Source organism: Hakea prostrata, chromosome 9 (genome assembly GCF_041222555.1).
Source record: "Hakea prostrata isolate BN-2017 chromosome 9, UWA_Hpros_2, whole genome shotgun sequence".
Lineage (NCBI taxonomy): Eukaryota > Viridiplantae > Streptophyta > Magnoliopsida > Proteales > Proteaceae > Hakea > Hakea prostrata.
The window spans coordinates 2,198,290-2,222,467 of NC_142608.1; the positions used below are offsets into that span (position 1 = coordinate 2,198,290).

General features: G+C 36.5%; 5 protein-coding genes across 5 annotated transcripts; 1 reads left to right on the plus strand and 4 right to left on the minus strand.

Annotated features, from left to right (window-relative positions):
- Positions 1 to 478: 478 nt before the first annotated feature.
- Positions 479 to 9,329, minus strand: LOC149003994 (protein NAR1-like). Its single transcript, XM_089168682.1, has 11 exons — positions 8,815 to 9,329; positions 8,335 to 8,414; positions 6,804 to 6,957; positions 6,468 to 6,654; positions 5,017 to 5,143; positions 4,412 to 4,595; positions 4,273 to 4,322; positions 3,996 to 4,167; positions 3,353 to 3,479; positions 3,163 to 3,254; positions 479 to 1,525 (listed from the first exon to the last, which is right to left on the minus strand). Exons 1-11 carry the CDS (start codon positions 8,941 to 8,943, stop codon positions 1,373 to 1,375), a joined length of 1,455 nt encoding a protein of 484 aa, XP_089024808.1. The 5' UTR covers positions 8,944 to 9,329; the 3' UTR covers positions 479 to 1,372.
- A 2,114-nt stretch (positions 9,330 to 11,443) lies between these two features.
- LOC149003995 (CASP-like protein 2B1) lies at positions 11,444 to 14,326 on the minus strand. The gene is made up of 3 exons (XM_089168566.1): positions 13,110 to 14,326; positions 12,376 to 12,508; positions 11,444 to 11,900 (listed from the first exon to the last, which is right to left on the minus strand). The coding sequence occupies exons 1-3, from the start codon at positions 13,352 to 13,354 to the stop codon at positions 11,661 to 11,663; spliced, it is 618 nt and encodes a 205-aa protein (XP_089024692.1). The 5' UTR covers positions 13,355 to 14,326; the 3' UTR covers positions 11,444 to 11,660.
- Positions 14,327 to 14,333: 7 nt separating this feature from the next.
- Positions 14,334 to 17,559, plus strand: LOC149003996 (uncharacterized). The gene is made up of 5 exons (XM_089168567.1): positions 14,334 to 14,635; positions 14,716 to 14,786; positions 14,932 to 15,012; positions 15,176 to 15,219; positions 17,006 to 17,559. Exons 1-5 carry the CDS (start codon positions 14,596 to 14,598, stop codon positions 17,103 to 17,105), a joined length of 336 nt encoding a protein of 111 aa, XP_089024693.1. The 5' UTR covers positions 14,334 to 14,595; the 3' UTR covers positions 17,106 to 17,559.
- A 168-nt stretch (positions 17,560 to 17,727) lies between these two features.
- On the minus strand, positions 17,728 to 19,250 carry LOC149003997 (PLASMODESMATA CALLOSE-BINDING PROTEIN 5-like). Its single transcript, XM_089168568.1, has 3 exons — positions 19,132 to 19,250; positions 18,651 to 18,902; positions 17,728 to 17,975 (listed from the first exon to the last, which is right to left on the minus strand). The coding sequence occupies exons 1-3, from the start codon at positions 19,196 to 19,198 to the stop codon at positions 17,941 to 17,943; spliced, it is 354 nt and encodes a 117-aa protein (XP_089024694.1). The 5' UTR covers positions 19,199 to 19,250; the 3' UTR covers positions 17,728 to 17,940.
- Positions 19,251 to 20,745: 1,495 nt separating this feature from the next.
- Positions 20,746 to 22,090, minus strand: LOC149003998 (glucan endo-1,3-beta-glucosidase 12-like). The gene is made up of 3 exons (XM_089168569.1): positions 22,024 to 22,090; positions 21,568 to 21,819; positions 20,746 to 20,780 (listed from the first exon to the last, which is right to left on the minus strand). The coding sequence occupies exons 1-3, from the start codon at positions 22,088 to 22,090 to the stop codon at positions 20,746 to 20,748; spliced, it is 354 nt and encodes a 117-aa protein (XP_089024695.1).
- Positions 22,091 to 24,178: the final 2,088 nt, after the last annotated feature.

Sequence of the window (24,178 nt, forward strand, 5' to 3'; positions counted from 1 at the left end):
TTTCAGATTTTCAGGTGCATGGAGTTTAATTTTGTTTCATTGGCTTCTAAAAGCTTGTCCCCATGTTGTCACATGTAGCTAAAGACTTCAAAATGTAACTTTCCATATGTGTGAACTATTTAAATCAACTTCTTTTCTTGGACACGATTTTTTTTTCTTTTCTTGTCATTGTCAGCTAGTCATACTGACTTAGGGGTACAGGGAAAGGGGAAGGTGTGATATAAAGAAGATTGCCACCACTGTGCACGGAGAACTAGATGCACTTACGCCTATTGTATGTATTGCTGCTGATACACGTAGTTGACTTCCAATCCAAATGGTTTACGCTTCATCTAATATTTCTTTGTGATTGGGTCAGACTAGCAGATGTATAAATGCGGTTCACCAACCACAATTAACTAGCTCAAAAGAAAATTCTAGAGGATCATCATATAATTAACTATGATGTATAATATCAAAGTGTTGGGAAATAAACAAGTACAATATAGATAAACTTAATATAACAGATTTGAGGACGCTAAGATGGATGAATGCTAAAACTAGGACTGATAAGGTAAGGAATAATCATATTAAAGTTTGTGTGAGAATAGCCCTTTAAATGACACCCTATTTGAAAATCAAATGAAGTGGCACGCTTATGCCAAACGTTTTCCTATTTGTGTTATTCCATTACTGTAAATTTACTGACCCCAAAATGCATCAATTCTGCTGATGGACTAGGAAGCTCGCACCAGTAATATGTAGAAGAGAAGCCTCAATGAAGGAAGAAAAACCTACTAACATCAGCAGGTAATTAGGCCCAACCTGCATTGCAATTCAGTAAATATAACTTCAACCTTCTTATCTACCAAACTTAGCAAGTTCGATCAGAGTACAGTTTTAAAAGAACTGGTCAACATAATATTACTCCTTTTCACTCTTCCAGGACACTATGCATAGGAGCAATTTAGTCTCAAAACAGTAGCTGAAGAATCTCCACCAAGCTAAAGCTGAATAGTAAAAGAATGGATACATCCTTGAAGCAAATAATTACAACTCATGTATCCAATTAATGTGCATAATTTCAGCATTATGTATTCGTAGTTTCCCTGTTGGATATCTAAACAATGTTTGAAGAAGGAAAAACGAAAAGGCAAAGGCAGATGATATTTAAGATACATGGTATATACACGAGCAGCCAAAAAAACAAAAATTGTCTATATTCTTACATACACATGATTACTTTGTCCTCTCACAAAATTGGATGCTCCACGGCTGGCATTCCATAAAATGGGAAGCATGGATATCACATCTGACAATGCAAGAATGCTTTCCAGGGAATGTTTGGACCAAGTGGTGAACAACTTAGATAGTAGTGGCAGCAAAGAATCTGTCACCAGTTGTGCAGTTCAGCAGTAATGCTTTTAACCATCGGGTGGTATACTGTGTGCATATGCCTTCTAGCTTTATCTGAACCAGGTTCAACTAGCCACTCTTCATATAAGCTCTTTATCAGGGGATTTTCACAAGGATTGGTGATGAAAATCTGAATTTAACCAATTTCATTCTTTAGTTAACTACCAAATTGACAAAAAACTAAGAGTTTATCAGTATGCAAAGATTTTAGGATAAATGTATGCATGTGCAAATGCAAATGTACATAGCCACAGATGCATGGCTCAGTGATTACAAAAAAAATTAAAATAAGTATGCAAGTGAGCAAGTGCACATAGCATAGGGAATGGGATTCAACCCCCCCCCCTCTCTTTTCTCTTTATCTCTTTGTTTGTGTGTACTTCTAATCGGGTGGCTTTTCTTTTTGTATGTCCAGACACAACCTAAACCGATCCCTTGATATTGAGGAAGACTTACGCTCAACCCCCATATTCATTGGTTGAGACATTCATTGTAGCAAAGCCACATTTTTCCCTTAAACCCTAATACAGCCCCTCACCCCTTTTCAGGAAAAAAGAAGACCAGTAGAAGAGAAAAAGAACAAAGAAGTTTACATGAGATTTAATGTCCAACTGAATAGAAACTAAAAAGGAGTGAGCCCAAGAATATTGCAGAAATTGATCAGAACTGAGGGCTATTAGAGATGCCACATCTTTCTTGACTTAATATGATGTAGATGGAGATTCCTTTTAGATGTCAGAATACCCGAGTCAGCAGATCTTAGGCTTTGTTGTTAATGCTTTCAGATTCTTGCTTTTATGACTTTTATAAAGCCACACTTGCAGGGGGAGGGGGGCACAACTAGTATCAAACATGAGCTGCATCAATAAAATTACTACTGCAGACATCAGAATAAACCCCCAGCCACATTCCAAAAGCATTCCAAGTTCACCCTTGCTCCACCAAACACCGGATTGGGAACAAAAGGCAAAAGGAAAGAATAAAAAACAAATAAACAGAGGAAACCAGGAGAAACAGAAACAGAATTAAGTCAACAGGTAATTTCGCAAGAAACCATCTCTCTTTCATTGACTGCTGATAGCATTTCATTGTGATCCCCTACATCCCAGCAAAGCAATGAATCACATGAGGAGGGTGCCTACATTGCTATTGACTATCTCCCATCCCCTTAAAACCATGGATGCTATCCTAATGAAAAGGACAGTTCGAGCTGTAACCTCTCATACAACTCAATTCAGCCTTACCACCAACCCCCCCCCCCCCCCCAAAAAAAAAAAAAAAAAAAAGAAACACACCCTTTATCCCAATAAAACTGGATTAGCTAATTGGATCCTGTTTCTAATTGAACTCTCAATAGTCATATTTGTCAGCAACTCTAATAAATCTATAACTGTTTAAGTTCTCACCATTTCTCCAAGGCCATTCTCACACATTTCCCAGTTCTTGTGACTTCTTAAATCTGCACATTTAACTTTGTGCAGACCCAACCTCCATGCTTGGCATGGCAAAGCATGTTGTGTTGATAATTAGATACAACTCTGCTGACTTGAGAGAATTGAATTGGATGTGGATTGTTACTGCCCGTCTACAAGACACATGTTCCCTTTATATAGTCTGATATATGGGAAAATGCTATAATTTAAGAGATAACAAGCAAAGATTCAGGCTTGCAACGACTGAAAGAAACTAAAAATAATTTAATTGATGCCTTGAAAACTTCAACAAAGTGAAGATGATTAAGAAATCAAATTCTCCAAAAAGACTTACATCTTCCATATATACTGTCTCCAATGACTGAATTAAATCCTTGGCAGACTGGCCAGCCTTTGGTTTGATTTGACCTCCACCATTCAAACAACCTGTTAACAAAGTAAGTGGCCATTATTCCACTGCCTAACCACCTGCTTCAGTCTGGAGGACAGACAACTGGTAAACTACAGGCAAAAAACAGGAGTACCAGAAGGACATGCCATGACTTCCAAAAAGTGATAATCGCACTTCCCGATTTTAATTTTTCTCACAATATTCTGCAGGTTCCGGAATCCATAACAAAGTGCAAATCTCAACACTGTTTTCCCTTCCACCTATTAGAGAAAATAGTTTCATTCATTAGACACTATAGCATCAGAAAAACACTTGAAACTCAATGTAAGTTGGTGGGGTCCTTCATTGTATGGTAGACAAGTTGATAAACAGTAGTTCCCAAGTGGAACAAAAATTTTAAATGATTAAATCAGTCTGCAATATGAATTTTGGCAAGCATTTCATAACAGAAAATTTGGAATTCAATAGAAGCATGCTCACAATGATGGAATCTGCCTCAGGAAAACATTCTAATATATGAAACTTTTGGGTAGTAGCTCAGGGAAAGGAAAAGTAATCCCCAGTCAGCCAATTCTGGAACTAACACATGAGAACCCAAAATTAGAATTTTATCCAAATGGGAGTCGATAGGTTAATTCTCGGCATTGAAGATGTTAATCCAGATGTGTTCACTCCTTAACCGCCTGTGAGTAACTGATGCTAGAAGATTTCAGGTCTAGCAGACAGGTCAACAGAATTTCCTTAAAACAGAAAAACAGTTAATTTAAACAACCTACTTTGAGATTAAATTCGCGGAAATCTGAATTCCGCATTATTTTGAAGTCGATAGGGCCTTCAATTTCTTTTCCAAAGAGTATTTTAGAAGCATAGCGAAATATTGTTTCTGCATAACCACCAGAGCTTCCATTGACCCCATAAAGACGTCCTTCTTCATTAACATTTGTCAGCCTGAAGGTATAGTTACAGAGTATATCATCATTTTAGCTAAGATAAATTATATATATAGTTGTTGGGGGGGGGGGGGGGGGAGAGAAAGATGAAAGAACTCCTTACAGTTTATCTAGAGGAGACTCCTCCAAGTTCTTGAAATTCACAGATTTTAACTGCAGCAGTCAGTTAACAGAACCATTTAATATTTTGCTAACAAAGCATGCCGTAACAGTTGGGGAAACAATAAAGAAAATTGGAATACCTGTATCAATTCCAAAACCTCCCCAGTTGTCAAGACTGAATCTACCTCTGCAATCCTCTGGCTTGCATCACATTCAGGGCTATCTTCTCCTTGAGGCTTCACCGTAAACACAAAATCATCTCTAGAAGCTTCAAGTTTTTTATCATAACATGGCATCACTGTCACATGGTAGACATTCTCTGGCCTATCAGGTATAAACAGATTTGAGTTACTGAAACGTACAAAGAGAGTAAGTAAAAGGAGTCTGATGCTAAGCTGTATGTACAGAGTTCACATCATTATGAAGAACTTTCAATAACATATCTTGTTTAATCAAGAAAAAGTGCAGGACTTAGGGAAAAATATTATTTCTCTTTCTTCTTTTTGGATTTAACCTAAAGTATATATGAAGATCTCACTCTATATCAAACAAAAGAGGGGAAGGGGAAGTGAATCCCAGGGCTACAATGTTATTAATATTAAAAACATGTAAAGGGGAACAGAGTCCAAAAGCTCCGATTTACTTTCAACTCCAACTGGAAAAAGAAATTCAGAATTAAAAATCTTCTATTACGGACTTATTATTAGAAATACAGAGCAGTATAATAGCTTAAAGAATAACTAACCTGAAACCCATTGTCTGACAAATGTGATGCTTAATAGCTGCCCCAATTGCTTGCTGGGGACTCTTCACAGAGGAAATATAAGGCAGAATATAAGATCCAAGTGTTTTTTCAGCATAGCAAATCCAACCTGAGAGCCAAAAATTATCACCGTTATCATCGCATGACAAAACTCAGATAGAATAGATTAAATCACTTTGAAACAATTGAGCACCATAAGTAAAACAGATCGTTCTGATATCTAAAACTTGACAAAATCTGGAAATACATCTTTTGTTTGGATAGGCAAGGCATAAGGATTATCATTTGACACGTCAATCACCCAGAACTGAGAAATAATTGAAAACTTTAGCTTATATTTCAACTAGTTGACAAGCTTAGCGAAGTCCATGTCACATGTTCGACGCTGGTTAAGCATACATGATTTTAGACATTTGCAGAAAGGCATTGTTCAGATGCTCTGATAGTCAATTAATTAATGTTATAATAGGCTACAAAAATATGCCAAACTATTTACATCATACACAACCAAAAAGAAATCTTCCCAACAGCACAGCAGCTTACCTTGTGGGAGAAAACATTTCACTCCCATTTTCAACCCCTTCTTCACTCAAGTATATACTTTTTAGAATCTATCATTTTCCCAAGATTTTAAAGTTGGTCCCTCTCTGACAATAATTTTTGTTAATAACATGTGAACTATATTCTCGGTGGTACATTTTCTTAGACCATCAATTTCTGAACTATTGATATTGCAAGTTATATAATGAAATTCAGTTACACTACAAGTCCAACCAAATAATGGATGGTGAATGCATCAAATGGGTGCCTGCATACAAAGAATTAGTTATTTCAGATAACCCTGAGATCTCACTACAATGCCTCTTGATGGAGACAATGACAGAGGAGGATATAAGTAACCAACCTGCGTTGTTCAGAATCTTCAGATAAGATTAAATTTGGCAAATATAATCCAAATGATTTTTAAGTGTGCATAGAAAAAAAAAAAGCTGCAAATGTTGTTGCCATGATATGATATAATTAACACTTCTTCCTATCGTTCCCAGACCATCAGTTGAATGATGCTAGCTGGATCAGCTGACAAATGAATTACAACAAGTACACACAGCAGAGAAGAGAGAAAGATAGAGGAATGGGTGAGTGGGGTTTTGTGCACTGATAAAGGGTGCTGCATTTTGACCATGGGGTCTGCGCTCCAGTGCGTAAACAGCCTCTTTGTGAAAAGAGTGGTCAGGCTGTGTAGATTACGACCCTCCCCACATCCTGCAATGGCAGGAGCATTGTACATTGGGTATACCAGTTTACAAATCTGTACTGCAGCTCATATCAAACATAGCCTCCATTTAAGGACATAACTAATCTGATTAATCATTTTTGTCCCAATTACTGGGTGTCCCCATAGAACTGATCAAAATGGCAGGGGTAATGGATACCTGGACATGCTGAAGAAAGCATTGGGAGTGATGAATTCTGTCCTTCAATGTCAATTGACTGATGTTGTTGGAATCTTGTAACAAATTCATTGCAAGCTTCAATGAGTGATAAATCTCTACTGCAGCTTACATCAAACACAGCCTTTGCACCCAATGATTTGAACAAGGTTGTGAGTTTCCTGAAAACCTGAATATTGGAAAAGAATATATTATTTGCAAATATCTTTTTCCCAAAGAAGATGTGCAACTTAAGGTAAATGGTCTAGAATCAACTACTGTATTCTTTTTCATGATAACAAAGAAACCAAAATGGGGTAAGCTTTCAAACTACCATACCTGAAGTGGAGAAAGACCAAAGTGAACAGCTAAAGAAGCCCTTGATTGTGAAGAAAGAGAAACAATAACAGCTTTCCCGGAATTGAGATGAGAAAGGAACTCCTCCAAGCTCTGCTTCTCAAGCATAATTGTCTCAGCAGATGTTATGCAGCCACTGTATTACACAAGGAAATCAGTATCAGCCTTAAATTACAGGAATATGGTAATAAGCTGTTTGATAAATGACAAACTAAAATGATAAGAAAATGCACATGAACTGATAAATCAAACAAAATGTTTTCTGGACACTGTACCAAAACATGCTACACATTTGATCATTAAACATCAGCTGCAGAACAATTGAAGAACACTTGGAGCCCATATTTATGCATCTCCATAACACCCTAGTGAAGTAATCTTTAAAGATATTGACAAATCTTCTGAATATAATTAATTAAGAAAGTAAAACAAATGGAGTGGAGATATCAGAAAGGTAGTAAACATTCTGTTCTCCATGTTCTACCTCCAGACTATCCCAACCCCCAAACCTAACGCCCTCCTGACCCCCCCCCCAAACCCCACCTCAAAAAAAGAGTAAATCTCACTAAGAGCCATACCAATTATCTGTTTTAAAGTGACCGCCAAAGGAAATCTTATGTCATAAAGTAATCATTAAACCTAAATTACACCTACTTTCTTGCTTCAAAGTTAATGAATGATGTAATTCAATAGTGCCTTACCTATAGTTGCAACCTTTTCCCTCCAAGGTTAGAATGCTTTATGGTTTTGGATCATACACAACTTAGTGACTCGGCATAACCTTCAGTGCACTAGCCAAACCAGCTGCACTCTTTGTGAATCTAATAACGGAAACTATGCCATGCTAGTTTTCTGGTATAAGCCACAGTTGATATATGGCTATACTCTTATCAGGCTATTTGGTGTGCAGTAGGAAGCACCAATCCATCATCCAAGGGGAGTTTGTTGTGAGAGGATAAACCTAGTGGATAATATTCCCCCTAGCAATTTTCTGGATTATTTCAAGTGAGAGAAAGAACATAAGGGGAAAAGGAGGCAGATTTGAGAAGGATGTACAGTTCAATGGGGTTCCGAATAAAAGATGGGAGACGCATATAGCAAAGGAGTCCCCAGAATCTTCTGCTGGTGAGGAAGATAGTTTTCTCGGCACTAATATAATCATGCTAATGATTGACCTTTATCCTGTACTCGGAATATTCCCATATTGCATATACCACTGGTACACCATGTTATCATCTCTAACATAATTATGATTTCCATACAACACAATGAAATCTTCTGTATAAATGAAAACAAAACTTTTTCCTGACTCTGTATTTGGAAAACTTGACAAAACCACGTAAGATAGTAAGCTTCAATGCTTAAGATACATCAGTGGTTTAAGACAATGAACTGAAAACTAAAAATATTTATATTGTGTTTGATTTGAAGAAAAAAAAGTCTTCAAAGTTATGCCACAGAAGGCAACATTCATAAAACACTGAACTAGTGGGGAAATGAGGAAATCATTTACCTGCATGCTAAGCAATCATTCAATGAAATTTTAACTGGTTCTGGCGGTGGTTTGATTGGGAGAGTAGCCTTCTCTTGGTTCTGTTAAAACATTAACAATGATTGCAGTCAGCTTCTTTTTTTTTTTGGGGGGGGGTGATGGGCATAAAAGTAGTATTTATCAACTATGGAACCAAAACGAATCGATTGTGTTCATGATAACTTTTCCACTTGGAATGGAAAAAAAGTAAAAGACTAAAAGGGAGGAAGAAGTAGTAGGCTAAAAGTGAACATACTAAACCACCAAAGATAGCCCCCTGCAAACGAAGCAATACCTAGAAGTTCTATCGAATAATAATAACAAAAAGCAGAACCTCAAAATTTTCTGAATTCTACACATAATTACAACGTCACTGATCTAGATTAACCAACTTTAAATCTCAAAATTTTCATAATAAAGAAACAGAAACACGAAGAATGGTAACCTAATTAAAACCGCTACCTCTGCTTTATCCTGCTTCGTATTTGTGGTTGCCTTAAGACCCTTTAGAGAAACAATGCAAGCTTGCGATGGTGCGATGTAGTCATTGAGATCGCCAATCCTTAGAGTGGGTGAAAATTTCTCCGACATTATCTTCTTCCAAAATAAATGGGCGAAAAAATCTAAAATATTATACAGATAAAAAAAAAAAGAGGGGAAAAAAACTGATAAATTAAATATTAGAATCGCCAAATGAAACTCGAATTTTCCGTATAAGAGAACAACAAGAATCAGGTAAGGCAGTTGACTGAAGAATTAGGGTTTCAAAAGCTAAAGAACAGATGAAGAAAAACAATGGAGGATTAGATACTAGCAATCTCTTTTACAGTAATTCCGGAATTCCGACCAGATGAAGGAGAGAGAGAGAGAGAGAGAGAGAGAGAGAGAGAGATTTTCGCTTAATCAAATGGATTCGTTGTAAGCTTAAACTTCGGAGAATCCACGAGATGGATTCCTGGAAGGCTACTGATGAATTCTTCCGGGATTCTGGGAAGGTTAACAAATTTTCTTCCTTGTTACATACTTACATGCATCGTCAGCACTGAGGCACGTGTCGACCACGCGACGGTTCATCCACAGCCACAAAATCCGTCAAAATTCAACACACGCGTCAATCGGTATGGTTTGAAACCGGTTCAATGCTAAAGCAGTTAGGATTACCGACGGCCCATTTATTGGGTCCCACTGTCCCAGATCTTAACTAGAACTAGTTATTAATGGTTGAGATTGTTTTCATTCCTATTATGGTATCTATTCTAAATCCTAAAATTAACAATGGATGGGGTCGGTTAAATGATTCTTGTCCCTTAATTAGTTTTATTTATGCCTTTTTCACCATCTCAATCCAGGGTCGTACTTTAGTGTTGCGCATTAATTAATGCACAACACTGAGCTACCTACATTCTAGATCAATTCTAGCGGTCGAGATTCAAGCATGACCATCCATTTTGGTTTTCTTTTTTCTCTTTTTCAACTACACCACTAACGCTCCAACAAAAACAAAATGGGTGGTCAAGATCCACTACTTTAGATCTGGACTGTAGACAGCTCAATGCCTCATTCCACATCTCCATTTCTGGTGCAACCTCTTGGCCGCCTACTTCCTTTTTCTTTCTTCTTTTTTTAATTTTTCTAGCCCTCCATTTGAAACATGTTTCTAGATCTTCAACTTGTCTGGGTAGAGATATGTGATTTTCTCATATTTGTCCATCATACAAGATAGAATCTACCTCTATACTGACAAAATGAAATAAAAGTGAGCCTCTCAGTGGATCACTGCAGTGGAGAAACGTGAGGGGAGCACATACCTCTCCCCCTAGAGTTATTTTCCTTGTTTGAGCTTACTTATCTTCCCTCTTGCCTGCGGAGATAGCTGGGCCCTGAGGGGGAGGGGCCTGGCCCCCCCGGTTATTGTCCTATTTCCCATCCTTATTTTCCGGTTTTCTCTCCCGTTGTCCTTTTTGCCCCCTATTGCATTTTAATATAAAATGATGGGTCATGTCTCCTAATAAAAACTAATCCTCTCCCTTTTTTCTCCCCTCTCTTCTCTCTCGTCTTTTTCCTTTTATTCTCTTTGTTTCTTATGTGGGTTGGTTTTGAAAAAATCTTTTGGTTTCAAAATCAATATTATTTCTAATTAAAAACTACTCTTCATCCTTATTTATTCTCTTATCTCCTCTCCCTTCCTCTTTTTTCCTTTTATTCTCTTCCCTTTCTTTCGTGGCTTGTTTGGATCTCTCCCTTGTCTCTTTCTCTTTCTCATTTATTCTTGTTTCTTTTTTCTCTTTTCTTTTGTTATTCTTTTATTTGATTTTATATTCTGTTTCTTTATTTCTTCGCTTTTGTTTTTGTTTTGTTTGTGATAAATGTCTATGTTGTGGTCTCTCCTTGTTTGCTCTCTTCCTTTTTTTGGTTTCTCTCCTCCTGTTTTGGTTTGCTTTATTTTTGGGTTGGTCTGTGTTTTTTTTTATTTGTTGCTTTATTTTACCTTTTTTGTCGTTTCTTTCTATTTATCTTTTTCTTGTGTGGCCCCTTTTGGGTCTTTCTTTTTTATTTTTGCGGTGGAACCCCAAGGAAGGTCCCAACTATTGCATCGGGTCCGCCCTGCTCATGCTATTCTCAAGTGTCATACAATCTGATCTTCCAAGGTGGCTTCTTAGCTGAGATATGGTGCAGATGCAATGATCTAATGGCTACACTAATGCATTTTGATGAAACAAAGCACTCAAAAATTGATGAGGCTTGGTTTCTTCTTCTTCTTCTTCCTGTACTCGGAAAGTATACAACTTAAATGGAACGCTTTGTCCCATGGTTAAACTTTAAACAGTCAAATATTATGGCTGAAACAAATCAGTTCTGCAAATGTTCTTCCCAAAATGTATGCTTCAAATTTAAGACCAATTATCCTCACGGCAAGCATAGTTTTCAACCATGGTTTGATCAAAATTTCACAATATACGTTGATCAAACATGCTCTAATATCCTGCTAAATTCCAACCCAGAAAGGGACTAAAAGAAGTATAAGAATGGAATGATACGAGTATCCCTACCAGTGGATGTTATCCAACCAGTCTTACTTAAGATGTGATGCACAAGTATTAAGCAAAGATCATATTAATTACTCTGTTTGATACACTGATTGAAGTGGGAAAAGATCAAAATACACGGGATTATACAATCAGGGAGACATAATGCACTTGTAATAAGGGAACCAACAATTTCTCTGTATACAACTGGTGAGGTAGAGTAACTGTAAAGGGGAACTATATCCCTACCAAACTAGGGGCTTCCACCATAAGTGTTGTTCTTTACTTTTTATTAGAAGAACCTCCGAACAAGCGAAAGAGGTTGAAGGCTGAAATACAGGATATGGTGACCATACCAAGGCTGACCACAGCTGCACTCACAACCCCCTCACCTACTTGGTTACAAAACTTCCCATAGATATTGCATGTCTTCATCCATTGTAGCTCTGACTGCCCAAACTCTCCTATCACCGCTGATTGTGCCGCCGCTGCTAATGCAGCCACTGTCACATAAGCTATCACCTATGTCACGCAGGCCACATTATGATCACATTATGATAATTTAAGACAGATACATAACAAATTAATTCAAGTATCACCAAGTTCTAACCCTTCTATCATAGTTCAGAATTTCAGAATGGTGTCCCTCAAAGATTCTAATTTGGGAGGTCGCGACTCCCTCTAGTGTTTCAAAAGTCAGGTTTAGATTTGACTGGATCAGCCTGTTCAAGAACAAGAAATTGCAATCCTCAATAACCCTAGTTTTTGTACTAGAAAAGAATGAGGGTAGCCCCAATTCTTGAAACCCTGGTGTTCTGCTTGGCCAATTACCTTCCAAAAAAATAGCATTATGGTATATTTTGGCCAATTCTCACCAGTTTCTCACCTATCCCAGTCAGACCAATCTATAATCCCAACTTCAGGTTCTTAGACCCTGCACTCCTCCGTCCCTTCTTGTCTTAAGATGACACAACATGTTTTCAAGAAAGTGTTTCACCTGATCACCACAGAAGATGGTCCATGCTAGTGCTCTGTTGAAGAGAACATTTCCCCTTATCATGCTCACAGCACAACGCAATGCTTGGATGAAGGAATAAGCTGCTGCAATCCCGTTAGCTATCACCAAAAACCTGCGTGTATGGATGCATCAGTCAGGTCTATGGTCAAAAAATATACACCAAGAACGAAATCCTACTTAATAATGGATGATGAGGGACAAGCATGCTTGACCCTCCACATCAGTATTAGAATTCACCGGTTGGATTTGCATGTTTGGCTCCAATTCAATTTGTCAATTTCTCAGAATCCTCTGTGTTTAAGACTCTTCCACACACATTCTCCCCTTAACACAAGCAATTTTACACTTGCTGATCTGATGTTTATGCTCTCAAAGACAAATTTGAATGTTAATGCATGTTAGAGGTCATATGCATGTTCCGTTTCTGGTGAATCAGTAAGCAGATATCCACTGGGAAGGCTTGGCCAAAATTAGGAGAGACAAAATAGCCATTAGTGAACTAGGGAAGGGAAGAGACAGAAAGACATTACTGAACGAAGGAAGGTTCCTCAGCAAAGGATAAATCAAAAATTTTAACAAAAAAAAAACTAGCAATTTTTTATTGGTAAGAACAAAAATAAGAATTAAAAAGAACCTGCGAGGAAGCATAAGAGCAGAAGAAAAATTCAGGTTCCCTGTTAAGGTTAGTTTAAGGGAGAGATAGATGGACTTACACTAGAGCTTTCATATCGGTGAATTTGGCCTTCTTTTGGATTGAGAAGATCTCCATGACCTGTGAATCTGTAGCTATAAGAGCGGCTGCAAGAACTCCGAGTCCACAAATGACACACCTGAGGACCAACTCTGCAATCCTCAATCTCCGATCAACCACTTTCAAATTACTTCCATGGTAGACTATCACATTTCCTGGGCTTACTCCAACACCCATTCTCATACCGGTACTTCTACTGGAACTCATCTTTCACACCTCCCTCTCACCAACAATCAAGTGACAAAGCTCAAAGCAAAACCTTCAAATGACAAAAAAACGTATTCCTCAGACGCTCACCATTTGTAGAAAACGAAATCTGATGACATTTCTTGCGTGCAACACCTACAAACGAGAAACGAAGCCTTAACTTACCATACCAGACCCTACCCTACCCTACAAATTTAAGGTCATTCATAAGTGAACTTCACAACCCAGACATCTTGGTTTGCATTTAAGGACAAGTGACAGAACAAAGGATACGGGCAGAGCAGACAGAGTCCCAACTCCCAATATAGCTAGAGATTCGATATTTCTCTCTGGGGAGAAGAGAGCGTTTCTTGGGCGTAGGCAAAACTTAACTGACCTGATTTCTGAGGGATTGAGACCCAAGAGAGTTGAGACTTGAGAGACAGAGAAAGAGAGAGATGCGCCTTAAATTCTCACTGGAGGAAGACAGTGGTGGAATTTATGATGAACCATTTCTTCTCTGTTAAAGATTTCTGGGATCTTACCAAGAAAAAGTAGCTCTGTGGGACACTTTCACCCCACCCAAAAAAGAAGAAGAGCTTCGTGGATATACTTTAACGGGTGTCGCCAAGGTATGGTCTTATGTAAGAAGTAACAACTCAAGAAGTAGACACAAGCAATTAGCAATGGCGATGCTTTATCCCTTTCCCTTCTTTTCTGAAAATAAAGAAAAAATTCTGGGTGATTGGTGATTGGTGGGGGACATGGATCGAAGATATGATGGAAGCATACTCACACGCTTAGTGGGTTGGTGAGCGAGTTGATTTTATTTTATTTTTTGGTAGTAGTTTGATCTTACGAGTTCTCACTTCTGGGCGTTCACATTGCAGTAGAAATCCCTAATTCTATGTTTCTTAACTCTGCAAATCATATTTTGCATCATAGTGACGCTGATGATGATGACTGATCAAAAAATTGGACTGAACCTCGTTTTTTTTTAAGACCAAAATGAATCATTCGGTTCAATGTTAAACAGGTTGTTTCAACTCCAGTTTTAAATCGACCCTGTTGGATTATTGGAACGCAGGGTGGAGATTCCTCCGACACTGACAGCGTTGGAAATCCTCTGACGTCTTTACTGTAAGTTTAAAGCCTTGACCTCCCAACTGATACCTTCCCCCTCGTAGTTGAACTTCAAATTCCAGGCGACGAAGTCGTGCCCTAATCTTCTGTAAAAAGCTCGCACACCTGTTCTAGCGACAATGGATCCTCGTCTTTGGCACAAAGTCGCTGGTATCTCTGGTATTCTCCATTTCCGTCTCACCACTTTTCCTCTTTTGTGAATCAAGGATTTCCTTCACATAGCCCCAATTTCGAAACAGGTGTTGCGGCACTTGCTCTTGGCACCTATGGATCCCATGTCTTCAAGCCCCAAAACCCAGTTTACAAAGAGGTAATTTTACTTGGATTTTAATTTTTCAATGTTGATCATCTTTTCCTTTAATAGAAAATCAGAAAATGAAGAAGTAATCCAGTTGAGAATTTTGTTTGATTGCTTTTATTTCATTTGGGTTTGTTTTCCCTTTGTGAAAATTTAGGTTTGGCACACTGCATCCCTCTACCACTTGATTCACACGGCTGCATTGGTTGCTGCTCCCATGACAAAAAACCCCAACATTGTAAAGTACCATTTCCATTGACTTATAATTTTTGATGTTATCCGCCGGAACAGAATTAGTCGATGAGTTTTGATTGTCGATATATAGAAACGGGAAATTGTTCCTCCTTCAAATTTTCATCCTCTTGAATCATATTTTGTTATCTTCTTGTGTCTTGGTGTAGTTTGGTGGCCTTCTGACGACTGGAATTATGGCTTTCTCGGGGACGTAAGTGCTAATCACAAGTTTTTTCCCCTTTTACTTGATACTGGTCTTTTGTAGGTTCTTTGCAGTCATGCTAGGTTTCCATAGAATTTCATTCTGATTTGTGGGGACTGATGGGGGTAGCAATCTGAACTCACTAAGATGTTATTAGTTTGAACTGTGCTAGTTTATGGAAGACATAGCTTTCAGAGTCTAGGCAATCCTATTTGTTTGAGAGAATTATATCAAGGTGACACCAACAAGGCGTCCCTGGACATGAAGGCAACTCTTTGACAACAATGACAAAAAATATCTGTCTATTATTGAACATGGAGATGAGATAGATCAGAGAAATAGAAGAGTGCCTGGACATTTAGGGGCACCTTGACAACAATGATAATAATTATTTGTTTATATTAAGCATGGAGATGAGATGAATCAGAAGAAAAGCATGCTTCATGTGACTCCTAAACAAAATAATTGCATATTCTCTCTTTTATCCCATCCTTGGATGTTTAATCTTACAGTGGCCTATGATAGATTTCTATTTCTACTTACTTAGCATGCAGCTAGGTCCCGAAAGTCTTCTGGCCCTTCTTCTCAGAGTTTGCCTGGTTCATGAATTAGCTGAGGCATAATTTAGGACATCCTCAAATTTTGCAACTGTTGCTGGTAGTTGCAAAAATCTGAGGGCAAATTGAATGGATATGGTTGGTTGAATTATCTCTGTTGTCCTTCGCCATATGGTTTCCACCATTAACTTGTTTCTCTGAAAGCTCACCAGATTATGCATTCATCTGGCCTCCATTATCAATGGTCTCATGCAGCTTTGGACATTTTTGGGCAAGTGCTTCTGACAATGTCTTCTCCTAACATAGAGGGAACTTTTCCATTGCCTTTAGCAATCAAAGCCCATTGACATATGTGATGAGTGGAACCACAGCCATCATTGGTCACCAATCACAGTTTAACAATCTAAGCCTTACATCTTCAATAATTTTGTAAATTGTGGTTAAATGATTGAAAACTATGATAGCATTGTACAAACCGAGTTACTGGCTATGATGTTCTGTCATCCTTGCAGCAGATAAACTATCTTTAACCAACATAGGTATCTTTCAGCAATGCATATTAAGGAACTGGAGGATGGCCATGGTGATCGTTAGTGTTCAGTTCTGTAGGATTATTATCTACAGTAGGGTCTTATATATTTGATTTTTTTTTCTTTTTTCTAACTCTAGGATTTTAACCTCATTATAAATAGAAAAAATCTGTCATTAATGACAGTTTCGCTTTTCTTGGTGATGGTAGTCATTGATAAGAATTCAGATCATTCTCGCAACTCTGATTCCGAACTGTCTGTTTGCTTTCATTTTTCTGCCAAATGGATGGAATGGATATTATGATGAAGACTAAATTCCATAATCCTAGAAACTTATTGGAATTCCCAGTATGAATAGAATTCATTGTTTTTCCACTCATTAGCATGTGACTGTAACATTTATTGGGTGAAGGTGCACTGGTCTGCCCTCCCCAGGAACTACTGGTGAATTCTTGTAAAATGAGTACTCCTTTTCATTTTTTGGAGGCACTATCTGGGCATGGGAACAAGTCTGTCTGTATTAGAACCACTGCTACTATCTGTCCCTTGGCTGAAAACTGGTCTTCCTATCCTGAATGTGTTTGAAGATTTGCAAAATTAGAGCATGGGGCCTTCCAATAAATTGTTCATATTCAATTGATAGTGTTTCTAGCTTAATTTAGCTTAATTTCTTAAATCTAAAAGGTTATTCCAATTGAGGTTTTGCAGGTGTTATGCTGTTGCATATCTTGAAGACAGAAAATACTCTACCTTGGCTCCCGTTGGAGGCTTTGCATTTATCGGTGCCTGGGCAACCCTGCTTTTCTAGACATTAAACTTCATCAAGACTGTGTCAAGGCTCATCTTTGCTTTATACCAAGAACTACCAAAATGCTCTAGTTAGGATATTGAAGAGAAAAGATTAATGCAAGTTTGGGATTGGATGGTTTCCACTGCATGCTTAATATTGAATATGCATATACAGTTGTTTTCTCAAGGTTACAAAGCTTGGAATGTCACTTCTAATTGACAAATGGACAGGTTGTCCTTAAGCACAGAGGTAATAAGTAAATGAAAATAATGGTGATATCAGTGTTGGATGTTGAATTGTTTATCTCCGATTGAAGATTGAAAATCTAATGTTGATTTTAAGAAAATCATACCGAAACTGACTTTTAAGCAGTTTGTAGGTTGAGCTGCAATTGGTGTGAATCGAAAACGTACTTTGGTGAAGATTTTTGTTGTGTTTGCTATGCATTTTTAGGATGCTCTAGACCTTATTCTGAATGCCAGACTTTCTCATTTCCACCTTTGGATACATTCTAGGCCCCAGAATCCATTATGAGGAGAAATACCAAACACAGATTCCAGTTACCTTTTTAGTTGACATGGTCATTAATCACTTCTTAAATCATCTGATCTCTAATTGCTTTGATTGACATATTGGAGGTATTGCAGTTGCATAGTTGATGGAAATGGAGTTTAACCTCTCAAAAAAGATTATCCTTTTTTTTTTTCACCATCATTCTTTTAAACACTGCCATACAGTAATATAAATATCCATAACATAGTTGATACATGAATCCTTTCACCAGAAAGAAACTATTTCGCCAATCTCACTGTCTAAATTCCTAGAACACAGATGGACATCCTCCTGTTTTATTTCAGGGAAGAAACTCATAATGACATGAACCTCGACCTGCATCAAAATAAAAAAGGAAGGTTATGATCTCAAATTCACAAACTGAAAATGATGCATATTAACCAGCTTAAATGCTACCAAAAAAAAATCAGCTTCTGCAATCTATCAGGAGACTTTACAAAACTTATGAACAGCCTCTCTGAGTTTCATGTTTCAAAGATGAAGTTAAGAGACATCTACTTTGTCACTACAGAGGTTCCACCTCATGGAAAATCAGGATTTCACATGCTTATAGAAGCATCTCACATGGGTTATCAATGGTAAGTTATTAAAAATTACGTTAGAGGTAAAACCCCCATCACCCAAGTGTTATTTTAATGCAAGCTTTTTCATTGTAAAAGGAACCATGAAACATGGCTTGTCACACATGAGGCTACATTTTGCAGGCTTGTAGCCACCATGTGATTCATGGTGTCTTACTTGATGGACCTGTAAACTACCTAGTGCTCACTAGTACCTGCTATGGCCTATGTTGGCATGGCGAGACACACAGTTCTAGCAATCAGATCAGCATAGAAGCTCTAAACCACTGGGCTGATTAAGCCATTCCGATCTCAATAGGTCACTAATCCATGCATCTGAATTCTAGCAGTACATAATTCTTCTTTGGTAATTAGACAGTAGTTTCGATCTGATTAAAATGAGTAAAAGAATGATTTCTTTAGGTCTTACTGGGGTCAATCTGTGTGATGACTGCAGCAGAGTTGAAGTAACAACTTCCTCCCTTGTGCTTCATTTTCTGAAAGTAACTGTTGAAGGCGTAAGAGGCATGTTCCTTCATGGTATTTGGGAGGTAACATGGCTGCTTTGATTGTATCTTACTGCAATCAGCACCTCCCTTCCCACAAGCCCAATCCATGGCCACCTTCAGCTCATCATCCGGTGTCTGTGGATCAGCTATGCACCACTCCTCCAGTTGCGCATCTAATGTTTGCCCAAATGACAGATTCCAGAACAAGGAGAAAGATATAACACAGATCAACAGGGCCAAATTAGAAATGCAAATAAACAAATCATCAATTATTTACCAATTAAAAACCAAAGAACACAGATCAAACTATCTACATTCTTCTTAGATACAGAATTTCTAAGTCTAAACACAAAGAACACAGATCAAACTCATTTATCAAAGCAGATCAGTATAGTCTGGTACCTGATTGGTGCAGAGTTGCTATAAGGATGAGAATAGTAAGAAGAATGCCAGGCATCACAGACGACATTGTTCTAGAACTCAATATGGTTTAGTGCTCCTCACAGTGGAATGTGACTAGGATCTGCTCTGTATATATAACAAAAGGTAAGTCACAGTGATACCCACTGAACCATAACCAGTGGCTAAGTCAGAGTTAAGTTTGAATTTATTAAAAAAAAAAAATCAAATTTCGAGTTTCAATCCAATCAAGTAGAAGAAACCGTGAGAATATTGAATAAATTCGCAGCTTTTCTCCTGTAAACGTTTCTTTGGTTTTACGTAACCGTCTATATTCTTTCTTTTGGAAAAAAAAAACCTTATTGCCATTTGGAAAACACAAAAGCTTGGGCACATAGCAGAAAATATAATGATTAGTGTAACCATTGGTGATAACTCATAACTTGGGCATATTAAAGCCTCAATTTAATGCATAAATCAAGGAAACAGCCGTGAGAAATCACTATAGCAGCATTGCATTGGCATCTATATCTGGAAACCAAATTCTCATGATCAATATTGGAAATTTCTGTTCAGGGATAACAACTAGGTATGAAGGTCACTATGGTCATCCATTTAAGCAGATTTTTTCTTTTGGGTTAAAATATAAACCGAGATTTGAGAATCAATAGAATCCCCAACAACAAGAAACCTCAAAGCATCAAAACGGCCAAAAAGACAAAAAAAAAAATATATATATTCTGTTCACTTGACAGATCAGTCACCCAACTGAGAAGGAAAAGAAAGGGGTTCATACGTTTCTTTTTACTTTTATATAGAACAAATTATGTATACATTTCCTTGAGTCTTGGACTGTTACATATATATACCTCTTAAATTTTTTCGCAAATTCCTCTATAGGTTTTTTTTTATAGAAAATATTTTTTATAAGTTAAAAAATGGTTAATATGGAAATCAACAATTTTGCATTGTTCGGAAGACTTATCTGATGTAGTGTTTTTCAGGATTTATTTAGCATGTCATTTTGATATATGAATTAGGGCGTTTCAAAAAAAAAATCAAATTTATTTGGAGCACTGATCTGAGCTGTGGAACGAGTCTGAGTGTATAAGAACCTCTGCTGCTATCCTTCCCTTGGCTGAAAACTGGTCTTGCTATCCTGAAGGTGTTTGAAGATTTGCAATATTATAGCATGGGGCCTTAAAATATATTGTTTATAGCTTAGTTTCTTAAAAGTAAATATTCTGAAAGACGGGTTTTCTCTATGAATACATGCATACCAAACACCACCTTCAAGTACCTTTTTAGTTGCATGACAATTTAAGTTGACATGATCATTAAATACTTCCTAAATCATCTGATTGCCTTTGATTCACATATTGAAGATTCTACAGTTGAATAGTTGATGCAATATGGAATTTTATCTTTGAAAGAAAGATTATTAATATTATATTTTCTTCACCATCTTTCTTCTAATACATTGCCATAAGTAATGAATAATATCATAACATAGTTGATACATGAATCCTCTCAACCAGAAAAGCAGAAAGAAACTATTTTGCAAAGATCAGTTTCCAACTTTCTAGAACTATGGCTAGAGATCCTCCAACCGTTATGTCATGGAAGAAGCTCAAAATGACATGAACCTTTACCTGCAACAAAATAAAAAAGAAAGCTTGTGATTAAGGAATTAGAGTGTTGTGATTGCAATCTATTAGGTGACTTTAGAGAACTCAAAACATGTAAACAGGCACTCTGTAAGTTGGGTTCATGCATGTTTCAAATATAAACTCAGAGCCATCTACTTCTTTGTCACTACAGATGTTCTATCACATGGAAATTCAGGATTTCACATACTCATAGTAGCCCTCACATGAATTATCAAAGGTAAGTTTCTATTCTTAATTTTTTTTTTCAGAAGTATAAATTCCAGCAGATATAAAAACCCCATCACTCAGTTTTTTTAATGCATGTTGTACAGAAAAAGATGAAATATGGCATGTCACACATTAGCCTACGCTTTACATGCTTTTAAGGCACTTGTTGCTATTAAGGTGTAATGGATCGGATTCGGACGGATTCAAATAATATCCTATCAGTTTTCGGATGATTTCAGTCGGATTCGAATGATAATCGGACAATTATTTTTTAATCAGATTCTTCTAAATGGGCATATATATACATATTCTTAACCATTTTATTTGTGAGGCTTAGATTTGAAATTTAAGAATTTAATAATCGGACGGATTCGGATATAGCTAAACGAATGCGGATTCGAATTCGAGAGCGGATGTCGGTTACCCATTTACACCCCTAGCTACTATTACTGTAGCACCTTGTGACTAATGGTGTCTTAACTTGATAGACATTCAAACTACCTTATTTCAATAGATTCAGTCTGTTAGAGAAGAGTAAAAGAAGGATTTCTGTAGGTCTTACTAGGGTCAACATGTGTGATGATGGCAGCAGCATTGAAGTAACAATCTCCTCCCTTGTGCTTGAATCTCTGAAAGTAGTTGTTGAAGACATAAGAGGCATGGTCCATCAGGGTATTTGGGAGGTAGCATGGCTGCTTTAGTTGTATCTTAGTGCAATCAGCACCACCATTTACACAAGCCCAATCCATGGCCGCCTTCAGCTCATCATCTGGTGTCTGTGGATCAGCTATGCACCACTCCTCCAGTTGCGCATCTAAAGATTACACAAGTCAACAGGCATAGAGAGTGGGCAAGAACCCAAGATTAGAAATGTAAATAAACAAATCATCAATCATTTACCATTTAAAAACCAGAGAACACAATCATATTATCTACATTCTTCTTAGATACAGAACTTCTAATAAGCCTGTAAACACAGATCACAGATCAAACTCATTTACAAAATGGTCTATGGTACCTGATTGGTGCAGAATTACTGCAAGGAAGAGAATAGCAAGAAGAATGCCAGGCTTCACAGACGACATTGTTTTTAGAACTCAATATGCTTTAGAACTCCTCACGATGACATGTGATTAGGATCTGTTGTATATATATAATACAGAAGGTAAGTTACAGTCGTTGGGTTACAGCCACAAGTTCCACTTTAATAGGGTAAGTTTGAACCAAAAAAAACTTCAATTTCCGTGTTTCAATCCCAACGGTTCATGTCGTGTGAATAAATTCGCAACTTTACTCAGGTAAACGTTTCTTTGGTTTTATGAAACGGTCTATATTCTTTCTTTACTTAGAACTAGTAAAATTCCAGTAGCATATGTAGTATAGCCATATATGAACGTGCAGAAAAGAAAGAAAAAAATCAGATAGAAGAGGTAAGTAATATATCTCATATATATGATTTGGTAATCAATTAGTTCAAATATTTGGTAATACTTGTTAAAATTAGATTTGGACGGCTTTCAACCAAATAAATTTATCCAAAATCATACTCGTAGGTGATCCATACCCATTAGTTATAAGGTTGTTGGATATATTATAAAGGCAAATAATATTCCGATCTATAATGTAAAGTAGCGAATAAAAATGAAATTAAATGAATAAAAAGAATTGTTTAAAATTGTGATGTTCATTAAAAATGCGAATAACATGTATTAAGAAACAACCTCAATAAGAAAAGTGGTTGAATGATTTCATATGAGAGAGCTTTAAATATATAGGCAACATACATCTCATGCTGTTATGTAACTATGAACAATAAAAGAAATATATAAAACATGAAAATACAATACATGAAAACGTTTTTTTGAAAACACAATACAGAAAATGATTTAATAGAGAAATCAATAAGCCAAATTAGGAATAGAAAAATCAATCAAGCCAAATTAGGATAATGATGATATGGAAAAAATTCAAATGAAATAAATGATGAATGAATAGAATTCAAATGAGAGGAAGAAATAATATGGAAAGAATTCAAATCATATTAATAAATACTATGAAAAAAATTCAAATTAGAGACAATTAGGAAAATGATGAAAAATCATCATTATCACACCTAATACACAAGGTGTTTTAAACACATTCATTTCATTTTTTTTATATAGTAAATTAGAACTAATTTGTTCATTAGCACATTATGCATGATTAAAAATAATAAATAACCATACAAAATTAACATAGATAACCTAGCATGTTTGCGGCTATTATCATTTTTTATTGCTATGATTCTTTGGTTATCTTTCTTTAAAGAATAAACTTGAGATATTGGAGGCAATTGGAATGTTGCTAACATATAATAAGAAGAAAATTTCAGGTAATTTTTTTCTCTAATTTCACAACAATATTAACTGTCTATTTTTTCACAAATTAATGATTATTCCAAAATTTTCAGTTTCAATATTTATATATTCAATTTGCATATGGGTGATTTTAGACATTTTTTTTTATTAATTATTAGAATTAATTGTAAACTAAATTATAATTTTGCAATTGTCGTAAAGTTTATGTTTTCTCTTGAATAACTGATTAGTTAAATTAATCATAATAATAAGAGAGTTTTACGAAGTAAAGAATTTTAATATGAGAATTCTGAAAACCATAATACATATATGAGTCATACTTGTCCCTATTATTCTATAGGAATACAATTAATATATAATTGAGTTTTTTACGTGTGGGTTCTCTTAGTGGATCAAAACTAATGTTAGGTCTCCTTAGTTCAATATATTACATGTGGATCATAACCAGACTAAATACACGGTTAGTTGCCGTTAAATTCAAATTTCAAATGTGGAGGGACCAAAATGTCCTTCAGGTTATTTAATACATTGTATTGTTATATTTTTTTTCCTTTTTTTTTTTTTAGATATAATTAACGTTTAATGATCCATTATCTCTTTTTAAAACTATATATTAACCCAATATATCAAATCACTTGAGGGACACTTTGTTTCTTTTACGTTTGAAAATTGAATATATTTAACGGCAACTAAAGGTGTTTCTTTGCTTGTGACCCATATGTAATATATTATATTAAAGGGACCAACATTTGTTTATGGTCCACCAAAGAGACTCACTAATAAAAACACTCTATATAATTTGAAACGTCAGAAGAA

Bases quoted from the DNA above. Each gene is read 5' to 3' on its own strand.
- LOC149003994 (XM_089168682.1), bottom strand. From the start codon at position 8,943: ATGTCGGAGAAATTTTCACCCACTCTAAGGATTGGCGATCTCAATGAC. The intron at 6,655-6,803 runs GTATGGTAGTTT...TCCAATATTCAG, and splicing joins TTGGTCTTTCTCCACTTCAG to GTTTTCAGGAAACTCACAAC. The intron at 5,144-6,467 runs GTATCCATTACC...TTTGGCTCTCAG, and splicing joins GCTTTCTTCAGCATGTCCAG to GTTGGATTTGCTATGCTGAA.
- LOC149003995 (XM_089168566.1), bottom strand. From the start codon at position 13,354: ATGAGTTCCAGTAGAAGTACCGGTATGAGAATGGGTGTTGGAGTAAGC. The intron at 12,509-13,109 runs GTAAGTCCATCT...CCATACACGCAG, and splicing joins ACCGATATGAAAGCTCTAGT to GTTTTTGGTGATAGCTAACG. The intron at 11,901-12,375 runs GTGAAACACTTT...TGCGTGACATAG, and splicing joins CCATCTTCTGTGGTGATCAG to GTGATAGCTTATGTGACAGT.
- LOC149003996 (XM_089168567.1), top strand. From the start codon at position 14,596: ATGGATCCTCGTCTTTGGCACAAAGTCGCTGGTATCTCTG. The intron at 15,013-15,175 runs GTAAAGTACCAT...GTCTTGGTGTAG, and splicing joins TGACAAAAAACCCCAACATT to TTTGGTGGCCTTCTGACGAC. The intron at 15,220-17,005 runs GTAAGTGCTAAT...GAGGTTTTGCAG, and splicing joins ATTATGGCTTTCTCGGGGAC to GTGTTATGCTGTTGCATATC.
- LOC149003997 (XM_089168568.1), bottom strand. From the start codon at position 19,198: ATGTCGTCTGTGATGCCTGGCATTCTTCTTACTATTCTCATCCTTATA. The intron at 18,903-19,131 runs GTACCAGACTAT...GGCAAACATTAG, and splicing joins AGCAACTCTGCACCAATCAG to ATGCGCAACTGGAGGAGTGG. The intron at 17,976-18,650 runs GTAAGACCTAAA...ATTTTGATGCAG, and splicing joins CATCACACAGATTGACCCCA to GTCGAGGTTCATGTCATTAT.
- LOC149003998 (XM_089168569.1), bottom strand. From the start codon at position 22,090: ATGTCGTCTGTGAAGCCTGGCATTCTTCTTGCTATTCTCTTCCTTGCA. The intron at 21,820-22,023 runs GTACCATAGACC...TGTAATCTTTAG, and splicing joins AGTAATTCTGCACCAATCAG to ATGCGCAACTGGAGGAGTGG. The intron at 20,781-21,567 runs GTAAGACCTACA...ATTTTGTTGCAG, and splicing joins CATCACACATGTTGACCCTA to GTAAAGGTTCATGTCATTTT.